Raw genomic sequence first — 13,836 nt, 5'->3', positions numbered from 1 at the left:
TTTTTTCTGTAGCCAAATGACTATGCTATACCTAATAAGTTATATTATTTGTCACAAAATGAATTGTTGATGAATAAGAACAATGATGACTGGTCATCGTTACGGGGCCCTCGTCATGGCCTAGAGCGCAATCATTGTATGATCTAATTTTTGTTTTGTCGATGGACATGGCCACATTAACCGTGCAGCCGATGAACGAGGGCGTTTGTGAATTCACGCATTTTACTTTATGAGTTCAAACAAAATGTTGTGTTTATTCAAAATTAGTATTTTGTACTTAACACTGTTTTTATTTGTTTTGGCGCAAGATCCCGTTGCTAATTTACCACAGGGTCGTATTGTCGGGGTAAGTTTATTTAGTCGTGCCATTTTACTTATGTATGTAAGTACTTACTTAAATTTTGTATGTACATTCCTACCTACCTACACAATAAATTATAGTAGTAAGTACATACATATTAAGGTACACATTAATTTCCAGATAAAAGTTTACACTGAAGGATCTCGTACACCTGTTGAGATTTATTTCGGTGTTCCTTATGCAGTTGCGCCCGTTGGAAGATATAGATTTTCAGTAAGTGCATAAGTATTTATTTTAATTACGTAATATACTTAATACTGAATAAGACACAAACACTCGCGCCTTTTATCTCCGAAGGGGTTGGCTGAGGTGCAGCTAATGTACCCACATTTTGCCGTGTGTATTCTGTCCCATGATGTGATAGGCAGAGTCTAGGATTGCCAACCATACATTTAGAAATAGTAAGTATTATACTTTATTTCGGTCGTTGATACTTGATACTATTTTATTAAAAAAATAAATAAATAAAAAGTACTTAGATACTAAATATAGTTTTTGGTGTCTGAAATAATTTATTAAGTTTACACACTTTGAAAGCTCAGGACATTCGTCTTCGCAGTCCGATTCATTCTCAAATAGGCTATCAATACTGTCTTCTATCAATAAAATAAAAAGTCAACACGTCATTTATTTTAAAGACAATTTAATTCGTGTAGAAAATTTTGCGAGTAACTCCAAAAAATATGATTTATAAAGTTAAAAAAATAAAATGTGTACATTATTTATTTTTCCATAATAAGTACTTAAGTATTGATTTAATTCTCCGATCTCGATATACTTTATTTCTCCTAAATAAAGGTGGCAATCCTAGGCCAATCTATCGTCATATCGGGCACTTGCAAATTCCAGTCTCCCAGTTCATACTGAGTAAAATACCTAGTATAATTTTACCCGACACAGAGATCGAACCCGAGATCTCCGCACTGCACTGGAACCGAGTGAGATATTTTAAAATCTTATTTTTTAAGGGATTTATTGTACGTTTCTCTCATCATATTACCTAACCTAACTAGGAAATTTGACTACCGTACCACTCAACATCGCAGTGAAGATTATGCGTTTTAAAGATGAATCCATCCATAGCAGCACCTTGCGCTTTCAACGAGCTATTTTACCTCCCTTGTTTTCCTTTACACCCCTTGTATTACTTTTCCATCAAGCGGACCGGTTGCTCAATTGCATATAATAATATCAGCCTTGTATTATCTACTGTCCCACTGTTGGGCACGGGCCTCATCGAATACTGAGAGAGGTTAGGCCTTAGTCCATCATGTTGGCCTTCTGCGGATTGGTAGACTTATCACACCTTCGAAATTCCTATAGAGGACTACTCAGGTATGCTCGATTGCTTAATTAGGTAATAAGAAAATGGCATCATTATCAAAACTTAATGGACAGTTTGTATACTTTCATTTCAGATATACAGAATATGAGTTGCATAATATATGAATTTGTAACATGTGGTTAGAACCCAAGCCCAAACGTCAAGAGACACAAAATATTATGATTATGTAGAATTTTAAGTAATTAGGTAGGTTATAACTAATAGGCACCCTGGATAAATGAAGCCCAGGGATAAACGTAAACTAATACAGTAGGTACTTGTAAGTAAGTATTACCTACTACCTATTACTAGATACATTTATCATTTAAGTACTTACCAACCCGTTTTGCATTTTACCTGTTATTTGCTTAAAATTAAAAACATAATGTAATTTTGGATTGTATTTAAAAGCAATGGTGTTAAGCTAAGTAAGTGGCTTCAAAAATTCAGGCTTTTGATTGTGTTGTCCGGCGGGCGCTAGCATAGTGGTGACATTTATGTAGTTGGAAGCCCCAATCTCCAAGCCCCAAAGCCTTGATATACGGAATCCAGGTTATATTATCGTAATTCCTAAATATAACTCCCAGTATTAGCCCAATCTCGAAAAGATTAGTTAGTGTCGGAGGAGGCAGTTACCTGCTGTCTGGCGAGGGGTTCTTGCAAATAGAAATACCCTAAAAATTCCAAATAAATAAAAAAGTAAACCAATGCTTTTTAAATTTATTTAAATAGAATGACTATTTATATGATGTATTCCCATTTAGCGTTTTTAGATTGAATCATTTGTAATCGATTTTGTCTTATAAAGTGTTCGGCAATGTTGTGTCGAAATTGTTAAGCAAAGATACAACTAAATATATTTTCCAAATTGTTGTAGTAAGCTTACTTTTTTATGTTACGTGTGCTTCACTTTGTATCCTCTGTCTTTTGCTATAAAAAATAAACTCTTATTGTAATCGTACTTGGGACTTATTTATATCACGTAACTATCCAATGTAAGCAAAATCCCGTATTTGGGGACGTGCCTCTACGTGCGTCATATAAGGTCTCCACGTATTTAGGTGTATAGGTATCTGGGTAGGTAAAATAGGTAGGTATAATTGCATGCAATCGTGGACTTTACTACTTATGTGTGTCCTTATAGGCTCCTGAACGGCATCCCGGGTGGAGACGTACTTTATTTGCACATCGCATGCCACCACATTGTCCCCACGAAGGAGACCCTGAAAGCGAGCATTCCGCAGAAGATTGCTTGTATCTCAACATTTGCACGCCGCGGGTAAGATATTTTCTAATTACGTATGACTGTGATGTGTACATAATTTGTTATAGAAAGGTATTTGTGTATTTTAACTCTACAGACAAAGAAAGTAGTTTTAAGACTCTTTTATATAAGGACCTACCGAAAAGTACTTATATAATCACTATATATCAGGACCTATCTTCATAAGTCAACCCTAAGATGGACGACATTAGATACGAAATCACTGTTACCTATCTTCTCAGTTTTGTATTTTGTCCGCTGTTTCAATGCCCGTAAGAGTAGATAAATAAGATGTCATTCTTCGTCTATAATTTATCCACATAGGTTCGAACATTCTTCAAAATTACATAAGACAACGACAACAGTGAGAATGTCATAACCAGACTTACTTACGAATTATCAGTTAATTATGAATGAAATTAAATGTATGGTTTGAAACTTTTGTTTAAAAAGTACCGTTCAATATTTATGTTTTTAGCCCGCTGATGGATTTGCCCTGCCCGTTATTGTGATATTCTACAGTGAATCATGGACACGAGGTGGACCGGTGTTACCCTGTCAAGAATTAGCCAGTGAAGGTGTTGTGGTGGTGACGGTGGCATATCGTCTACATATATTGGCGTTTTTTACGCTAAGACTATTATCAGCGCGCGGCAATCTTGCGTTGCTAGATCAATATCTATCTCTTCTCTGGGTACGAGACAATATAGCAGCTTTTGGCGGCGATCCTACATCCATTACTGTTCTAGGACACTCTGCAGGAGCCGATAGCATTTTGTACCACCTTGCATCACCGCGAGCTATTGGTATGTAACGCCAACTTTTTTACGCGCACGAGTAACAATAAACGTAATTTTAAGTTTTATTTTCAAAAAAGCATCAGCTATTTAAAATTACAAAGTTTAAGTGTAGTGTGGAATAAACAAAAATTAGTTCTTTCTTATTTTCTAGGTTTATTTCAACGAGCTGTGTTGATGTCACCACAATATATTTGGGAAATCATCGATGAACAAAACGCATCAAATGCTAGTGAAGTAGAAAAAATATCACGTGAAATAGCGAATGCTTTGGGATGCCAAAGTGAAAGTGATTTAGAAATTTTAAATTGCATGCGCAGTCGCCCAATGCCGAATATACTGTCCGTGTATAGGGTATCATCATCAAAATATTATTATTAAATACATATATGAACTAGCTTTTGCCCGCGGCTCCGCCCGCGTTATAAAGTTTTTCGGGCTATAGTTTTCCGTTATAAAAGTCACGCTATATATTTTCCCTATGTTCTTCCCAGGGTCTCAAACTGTCTCCATACCAAATTTCATCTTAATATGTTGAGTAGTTTTTGAGTTTAACACGTTCAGGCAGACAGATGCAGCGGGGGACTTTGTTTTATAATATATTTTTGTAGAACTTTTTAAGACGAACAATCCCGTCATACTTCATTGTTGCATAACTTTAACTGTTTACGCAGCGCACGCAATGGAAGCTCTCAAAACTAATAAATTTTCCCCGTGTTTGCAACATGTTTCATTACTGCTCGGCTCCTATTGGTCATAGCGTGATGATATATACCCTATAGGACTACACGAACAAAGGGCTATCCGACACAAAAAGATTTTTTCAGTTCAAACCGGTAGTTCCTGAGATTAGCCGTTACTGCTACGCTCCTAATGGTCATAGCGTGATGATATATAACCTACAGCACTCTACGAACAAAGGGCTATCCTACACAAAAATTAACGGAGCAGAGTACAATAAGTAGAGTACAATAATCACGCACCGGCGCCATCTACTTGGAATGAAACGTACTTATTTTCGTGAGGGATACTCACACACCACGTACTGGCGCCAATGTAGTACATGCTATGTATCAGAGATGGCGCTGTATGTGAAAAATGATTTTCCCTGTTTTCCTGCTTTTCTCTTGAATTTTTTCCTGAATTTTCTTTGCTATAAACCTCACGGAACCCGAGACCTTTCCAACGAATGCAAAACCGTGGAAATCGGTTCGTGCGTTCTGGAGGTATAGCGTCAGGAAGGAAAACCCGACTTATTTTTATATTATTGATTTAGGCCTAGACAACAAGCAAAATGTTAAATTACCTACCCTTTAGTCATGTAAGGCTACTGTCCTTCCCCCACCCTTCCTTCCTCGAATTCTCTCCCAACTCTCCTTCCAACTTCCCTGTAGATTCCCACAATTCTCACCATTGTACTATACTTACATCTCGCTTAGTGACTCACAACACCCTCTTTCGACTCATTAGGAAATTAAATAAACAGCTTCAGCTGCGCACGCGCACCTCCTGGCAGCCCTTTTATCCCGTTCTAAAAACCGAGAAAATGTGACCTTGCCCCGCGGTGAGTACGAGCGGTAATATTTCGCTCGGTTTGTCGGGTAACTTAGCAGGTACCCATTAGGCGCGGTTGATGCGCGAGCCATTATTATTATTATTACGATTATTTGCTGCGCGTAGTCGTTACGCGGCTTTATAGTAATAAAGAGGGGGGAGGAGCAAACCGGGCAAACGCCAGAGGCATCGCACGGTCTTGGCTACGTACTTTTTTCTAGCTCTCCACTCCTTTAACTAACAAAGTCAGTCAAACCACCTAAGAAATTGTTAAAATTAAGAACCTTTTTTTTTCTCGCGTCCGGTGCCTTGCGCCGACTAAGGCCGCCATCGATGATGCTACACTTTAAATATTTTTAGAATGCACATTGGAGTAAAGGAATGCAACCTACAACTGATGAGTACCTACCGCAGTCAGAACGATATTTACCTTCTACGCTGATGACAGCATTATCGTCAATGAAACCTCAGATTTCGCATATCGATCTACTTTTTGGCACAACGGATCTTGAAATTTTAAGTAATAATGGTAGGTACCTATCTAAGTATTTATTTATTTATTTATTTATTAACACTTTGTACACATGGTATACAGGCGGACTTAATGCCATGGGCATTCTCTCCCAGTCAACCTTGGGGTGGTGTAGAGAGGAATTTAATGTGAAAATGTATGCAAGATCGTCTACGTTAAGTACTACTTAAGTATACCTCCTTTCAACCTCCTCTTATAAGTACTATTCACCTTTTTAAATGGTAAATATCATTTCAGATAAAAATTACGAAGAATTGATGAAGCTAAGCTCGTCAAATATATCTGATTATACGAACGAAAAAGCAATACCTAGGATTTTAAGAATGTTTTCTTTCCACGGGACCAGAGAATTGCCAATGGTACTAACATGATGTTTTTCATCATAAATGTTGACCTATTTTACACACATACGTGTACATCATCAGTTTATTTATTTTTTTAAGCTTGTTCGAGCCATACGTTGGGAATATTGGTCTGAAAATAAATATAGATCAAATAATGAGAATATAGACAGTGTAGAAAATTTAGCCCGCATAGAATCTACGGCGAGATGGGGTGTAGGTGGCGCATTATTAGCGGCAAGATTGGCACGTCGATATTCAAAACTATACGTGTATCGTTATTCACAACCGGCGGGTGTAGATATTCTCGGAAGACAATTTAACTTTAGCGGTAAGAACAGTTTGGTCATATTGTACGTCTATTGTTATACAAGAATAACAAAAATACTCTCCATAGGATGTTTTAAAAATAGTTAAACCTTGGTTTATGACAGGTGCTGTACACGGAACGGATTTAGTATCATTGCTAGGAAACGCATTAATGCTTCAAGTAGCACGCCGCGCCGCTACCAATGATGAAAAACGGCTAACATCGCAGTTTCGTCAATATATAAAAAATTTCGCTAAATATGGGTACGTATCATACCCATCAGTTATAATTTATTTAATACTAAAGGCATGATTTTCCCAAAATACTTATCTACATATTCGCCTATCTCACTTAAGGAATAATGTGAGTACAAATATAGCTAAGCTTCTAGAATCTACCACTTTAAACCTAGTATTGCTTAAAACAATATTATGTACTACTTACGTAAAATAATATAAGTAACATCGTTTTGTTTTTATTAATGCAGGTCTCCTGGAAGTTCTTCAGAATGGCAACAATATGGAGTTGGTGATGCTCAAATATGTGATATTCGTGATGAATCCTCTCATGCGAATTCCTTCAGTGCTAGTAAAGATGTAAAATTTTGGCTACAGTATTTACCGGAACTAGTCAATCTTATTTCATCATTTGAAGGCACAGAACAGCTTTCATTGGAACGAGGTAGTCACTTAATATATTAATGCGTTTCTTTGTTTATTTAATCAATTTAACAGGTTACTGCATGTACCTTCTACGTTAAATAAACAATAAATCTATAAGTAGGTGGATTAGACGGTACCTACATACAGTCATATTATATCAGAGAGGCGATACAGTAAGTAATTTAGGACCCAATGTATAGCAATGGCGAAATAATGGTATACGGCTGCCAGCGGTGGCACGAGACAAAATAATTCAGATGCACAAGATTTTTGCAACAAATCATTTACGTGATAATATTAACATAGGTAACGCTTTTGCCAAAAACAATATTATAGTTGGGGTCTAAAAAAGATCGCCAGAAAAAAGGGACCCCAAAACCCGGCCCTAGATGACATACACACAGGCACATTGTAATGTTTTGTTTTCATGAATAATATTTTTTTTTTTCGAATTAAGACTCGCCATCCTTAGTGTAGTAAACGAAAATTGATAACATTCAACGTTACAAGCCGCCCGTGAGCCGACGACAACTAGATATGGTCCATTTGCGTTATGAAAATGCTGAGTTATCGTTGTTCGCGAGCTTACCCAAGCTCCCCAACCAATTAATTTATAAGAAATCAGTCTTTAGACATAATTACGGTTTTAATTTTACGCTAGATTTTTCAAGAACTGTCCCTGAAGTTTTCTCAAAAATATAGTCTGTGGAAAAAAATATTGCTGAAACCGCCGAAACTGGACTTTACAAAAGAAAAAAAAGAAATTTGACGTCCCCAAATAAGAACTATAACATTTTATGCCTCTATGCTATTTTAGTGTCTGTTAAAGGCATTTTCTGAAAATCTTGTTCACCAACTGTTCATTGAATTACTAATAGTTATAACGTAAGTTAACAAAACTTACAAAACAACTAGACTCGCGGTAACATGTTAAGCCAAGTTCCAGGTAACAGAATTGCGCACAGTACCGTGTAATTTTCCCCGAACCATTTGGAGTCACTTTTGACTCCTTCATAACCCAAAAACTATTTCACGTAAACAAGTCAAATTTATTTAAGTAGACAGATATGTGCCCCAAATTTCATATACATACCTCAAACAGGTATTTAGATATTAACGTCCAAAAATTGACATTTTTAACACAGACGGACCTTTGTTTTTTTGTTTCGCGGATAAATGGCCTTATGACTTCCGCCCAGCCTTCGTGGGCGGTTATGTTGGGGTCACCGTGCTTTAAGACCCAGAGTTGAGCCGCCCATGTTTTTAAATTATAAATCAATATGGCATTGTTAAGCGGCGATAGCCTAGTTGGATGAGGAACGGACTGCCAAGGCGAATGTCCGCAGGTTCAAATCCCAAGGGCACACACCTCTGACTTTTCTAAAATCATGTATGTATTCTTTGTGAATTTATCGTTCACTTTAACGGTGAAGGAAAACATCGTGAGGAAACCTGCACATCTGGGAAGTTCTCTATAGGAATTTCGAAGGTGTGTGAAGTCTACCAATCCGCACTAGGTCAGCGTGGTGGACTAAGGCCTAATCCCTCTCGGTAGTAGAGGAGGCCCTTGCTCAGCTGTGGGCAAGTATATAATACAGGACTGATATTATTATATTACTAGCTTTTGCCCGCGGCTCCGCCCGCGTTATAAAGTTTTTCAGGCTAAAGTTTTCCGTTATAAAAATAGTAGTTTCCCGGGAGCCTATGTTCTTCGCAGGGTCTAACACTGTCTCCATACCAAATTTCATCTTAATACGTTGGGTAGTTTTTGAGTTTAACACGTTCAGGCAGACAGATACAGCGGAGGGCTTTGAGCGCACGCAACGGAAGTTCTCAAAACTAATAAATTGTTCCCGTTTTTCAACATGTTTCATTACTGCTCCGTTCCTATTGGTCATAGCGTGATGATATATAACTTAGAGCACTCCACAAACAAAGGGCTATTCAACACAAAAAAAAAATTTCTGTTCGAATCGGTAGTTCCTGAGATTAGCCATTACTGCTCCGCTCCCATTGGGTATAGCGTGATGATATATAGCCTATAGTACTCCACGAACAAAGGGCTATCCAACGCAAAAAGATTTTTTCAGTTTGGACCGGTAGTTCCTGAGATTAGCCATTACTGCTCCGCTCCTATTGGGTATAGCGTGATGATATATAGCCTATAGCACTCCACTAACAAAGGGCTATCTAACGCAAAAATATTTTTTCAGTTTGGACCGGTAGTTCCTGAGATTAGCCATGACTGCTCCGCTCCTATTGGGTATAGCGTGATGATATATAGCCTATAGCACTCCACGAACAAAGGGCTATCCAACGCAAAAAGAACTTTTCAGTTTGGACCGGTAGTTCCTGAGATTAGCGCGTCCAAACAAACAAACAAACTCTTCAGCTTTATATAATAGTATAGATTTTTTAGAACTTTTTAAGGGGAATAATCCCGTCATACATCATTGTTGCATAACTTTAACCGTTTACGCAGCGCACGCAACGGAAACTCTCAAAACTAATTTTCCCCCGTTTTTGCAACATGTTTCATTACTGCTCCGCTCCGATTGGTCATAGCGTGATGATATATAGCCTATAGCACTCCAGGAACAAAGTGCTATCCAACACAAAAATATTTTTTTCAGTTCGATCTGATAGTTCCTGAGATTAGCCATTACTGCTCCGCTCCTATTGGTCATAGCGTGACGATATATACCCCATAGTACTCCACGAATAAAGAACTATCCAACACAAAAGAATTTTTCAGTTCGAACCGGTAGTTCCTGAGATTATCCATTACTGCTCCGCTCCTATTGGTCATAGCGTGATGATATATAGCCTATAGCACTACATTAATAAAGAGCTATCCAACACAAAAAGAATTTTTCAGTTCGAACCGGTAGTTCCTGAGATTAGTCATTACTGCTCCGCTCCTATTGGTCATAGCGTGATGATATATAGCCTATAGCACTCCACGAACAAAGGGCTATCCAACACAAAAAGATTTTTTCAGTTTGGACCGGTAGTTCCTGAGATTAGCCATTACTGCCCCGCTCCCATTGGGTATAGCGTGATGATATATAGCCTATAGCACTCCACGAACAAAGGGCTATCCAACGCAAAAAGAATTTTTCAATTTGGACTGGTAGTTCCTGAGATTAGCGCGTTCAAACAAACAAACAAACAAACAAACAAACTCAGCTTCAGCTTTATATAATAGTATAGATTATTATGTCATTGTTAATTTGGCGTGTGTAAAAGAGTGTGTAAAGTAAGTAATATTATATAATCGATAATTATGATGTAATTTTAATTTTAAAATAATTAATTAGATTTTTATTCATTAAACTTCATCTTTTAAAATATTAAAGTATTAATTAAATTTTTACTTCACTGTAAGCACATTTTCCTCCGCAGTAGCCCTGAAGACATGTTCGTAACGTGAATGGACTATAAAACTTATGACAGAGATCATCACATAGGTAATTAAAATCGCTGCGTAAATTCAGAAAGTGAGCATTTTGTTGCTCTAAGTACAAACCTATTTTGTTACTTAGGTATTTAGTATTTACATTTCTACGTAATATATAGGTAAAGAACATACTTAGTAGGTTTTTCCACACGGAGCTGAGCACCAACCACCAAGAAATCGAGGAGCGAAGACGTGTGCGCTCGCGCCACGCCCGACCGTTTGAAGTTTTGAATTTGTTCATACAAATTCAAAACTGAACACATGAAAATGTCTGAACAAATTTACCTCATTAAATAGCTGACTAGTTTTGCGGCTGACTGTACATACCAGCGGTACTCTTAGTTAAATTTCGTTGCTGCGTAATTTAATTTTTAAATTAGTCAAATGGCCGTTAGTTGGAGCTAGAAAATATCAAATATCATTATAAGTAGGAAGATAAATTAAACAATTTACTTAATTAATAAATTTACATTCTTAAGTCAGTACAAAAATATGATATATTTTATTTTGCATGGAATTAATCTAAGCTTAATAAAAATTATGTCACACTTATTCAATAACCTTTGTTACTATCATTTAACAAAGTTATCGCATCAACATTCGTCAAAATTCCTCTGAGCTCGTGCGCAGATCATACTTGTAAGATACCTACTGTATGCGGTACTAAGTATATTATTTTATTGAAACTGTTATGTATTATTATATGATTAATTGATATGAAAAATCTTTTCAAGGTGAAAGCAGGCTACGTGGTGGTGTATTTGCCATGTGTGGAGTTTCGACCATCCTACTTTTACTGTTGGCCGTATGTGCGATACTGTTACGGAGACATCGTTCCGGTCGATATTCAGTGCCTGATGAGTCTTTACACTAATAAATAGTCGTTACAGATTTTTTTTTATTTTTGAATTCCATATTGTGGCCGCAGAAGATTCATCAGAGATGTATAATCAACTTAGTTGCTAGGGGAATGAATAAAAGACAAGCGTCTTCACCTCAGAACAATGACAAGCATAGAAGTAACACTATGACATTTGAGTGTACTCTGTCTTAGACAGCAAGAAATTTAATTGTGTTGCGATCCCTTCTGACATCTTATCGATATCGATAGATGCTTTGTCTATCGGCTATGGTAAATTCACAGACCTGCTAAAATAAACACTTTTCGATCAACTACAAACCGTTGCAAATTGCTATTTTAGATAAAGGCTAAAAAAAGATATCAAAACCCTGATTCGGTATTCAAGTACCAAAAGAAGTCTGGGTATATAAAAGCACTCGTTGAGAAGATGTTAAATTACAATAAACTATAGAACTACCGGCTTTCTTCGAGCTAGATTTTGTCCAATTTTCATTTGCTATTAACAGCAGTTTCCATGCCTTCCGAAACGTCATTCACACAAAAATGGTTTAGCATTTAGATTATTAAATTAAGAAAATGTTAGAAATTTCGGAAGGAATGGAAACCGCTGTAAGTAACAAACAAGAAATCGGCCGGAATTTCGTCTAGGAGAAAGCCAGTACGCATTCTGTTCTTTTCGGACTTTCTTAGGCATTAACTCTTGGTCTCTCGTGAATCGCCGGCGAGCCAAGACAGCTACATGACATTTGCGTGTGTCACGGGATTATAACCTTATATACTACATATATACTACATAATAAGGTTATTTTTCCGTCACACGCGTAGCTGTCAATGTTTGCCGGCAAACATTCAGCTACCTCACGGGTTAAAAGATACCTACCTTAGATAGATACCTACCTTATTTATCTCTGCACCACCCTTAGGTTGACTGGGAGAGAATGCCTTTGGCATTAAGTCCGCCGATATACATGTATGTATATGAAGTGTAAATAAATAAATAAATAAATAAAAGATACCCAAGAGGTGGGATTTGACAGAAGCTACTAAAATGGGACAGTAAAATTAAAACACAGCAGTATCATTCATGTCACATATGTTTGATAGCTTATTTCAATTTAAAATAAAACTTTGTCGAAATGCTTAGAGCAAACACGGTGCTGCTTTTTCCAATGCCAATTGGGACGAGCTATGGCAACGATCCATTTTTGCCTCATAGCATCATCTGTGGGGAATCTGCAATGAACACATTGTATGAAACACACTATGAAAATCAGATAGTTTCTTCGACCCCAGCCTTCGCGCACGGTTTCCAAGTGGCTTTTACCACTACACCACCGTATATTGAAAGTAAAAGTCAATTTATGCAAAATAGTAAACTACAATATACTAACATCTATGTTATCGACAGAATATGCAGCACAACACTATTGCACACGGTGACACGACTACGTAAATTGGTAAAAATGAAAAATACTTAATAATGACTGGATCGAATGGCCAACAGCAGATTATAATATGACTACAGAATAATAAAGTATAATTAATAACACTTTTTGCACTTATGTACAGGGTTTAAGCAAATATATTAGGTTTTTTGTTTACTCACCGATGGAAGCTGATAATTTCAGTTTAATTTTCTTTACGAGAAGAATGAGTTTTACACCCCACAATAACGCAGGCCATTGCTTGTTCCTAGGGCTATATTTTACTTAAACAGCACTGTGTATTTATTAAAATTAACAACAAAAATATTACAAAACATGTAGCCACTTTTGAAAAGCACGCGCTGAAGTATAACGTAACTGAATTGTGTGAGCGCGTTTGTGACATTGTTTTGAGATTGGCAAGTTGGAGCATTTGACATTTTATTTGCTTTTTAATTCGGCATCATAAAGATGACCAAAGGTAACCATTTGGTTATTTTAAAGGGTACGCAAGCCGACCTTAGCAACATAATATTTGTCTCGTTCTTTTCAACGGTTTTGGCCTATTTGAAAAAAATAGGATAAGTATATGAGGGTAATTTAGATTCCTTCTATGCTTGTTCTTGTTCTGAGGTCTTCACGTTGTTGGTCGGTCAATATATCTGCCAGTGGTTGTGGCCACTGTCGAAGTTACACATTTGCCGCCCTTACCGACCTCTACCATTCGATGCCCCAGTACACAGTCTTAATTAATATATCTACTTATTTAATATTAATGAAATTGTAACATTATTTCTAATCGTCTTAAAAAAAGAAGATTTCTCAATTTGTGTATTTTATAAATATTTGTTACCTCAGAACTCCGCACTTAACCGATTTGTAAAATTTTCATTTTATATAAAAGGACAATATCGTATCAGATTAGTCCCATAGATTTTCATAAAA

At 36.9% G+C, this 13,836-nt stretch overlaps 1 protein-coding gene across 1 annotated transcript; it reads left to right on the top strand.

Moving 5' to 3' along the window:
* Positions 1 to 164: 164 nt before the first annotated feature.
* On the top strand, positions 165 to 11,496 carry LOC115455938 (carboxylesterase 4A). The gene is made up of 11 exons (XM_030184755.2): positions 165 to 346; positions 482 to 574; positions 2,830 to 2,964; positions 3,428 to 3,755; positions 3,901 to 4,100; positions 5,661 to 5,829; positions 6,070 to 6,191; positions 6,276 to 6,504; positions 6,608 to 6,746; positions 6,971 to 7,164; positions 11,340 to 11,496. Exons 1-11 carry the CDS (start codon positions 230 to 232, stop codon positions 11,477 to 11,479), a joined length of 1,866 nt encoding a protein of 621 aa, XP_030040615.2. The 5' UTR covers positions 165 to 229; the 3' UTR covers positions 11,480 to 11,496.
* The last annotated feature ends 2,340 nt before the right edge of the window (positions 11,497 to 13,836 follow it).

This window comes from Manduca sexta, chromosome 25 (assembly GCF_014839805.1).
Source record: "Manduca sexta isolate Smith_Timp_Sample1 chromosome 25, JHU_Msex_v1.0, whole genome shotgun sequence".
In the NCBI taxonomy this organism is placed as follows: Eukaryota; Metazoa; Arthropoda; class Insecta; order Lepidoptera; family Sphingidae; genus Manduca; species Manduca sexta.
This window is presented reverse-complemented; position numbering and strand designations above follow the sequence as displayed.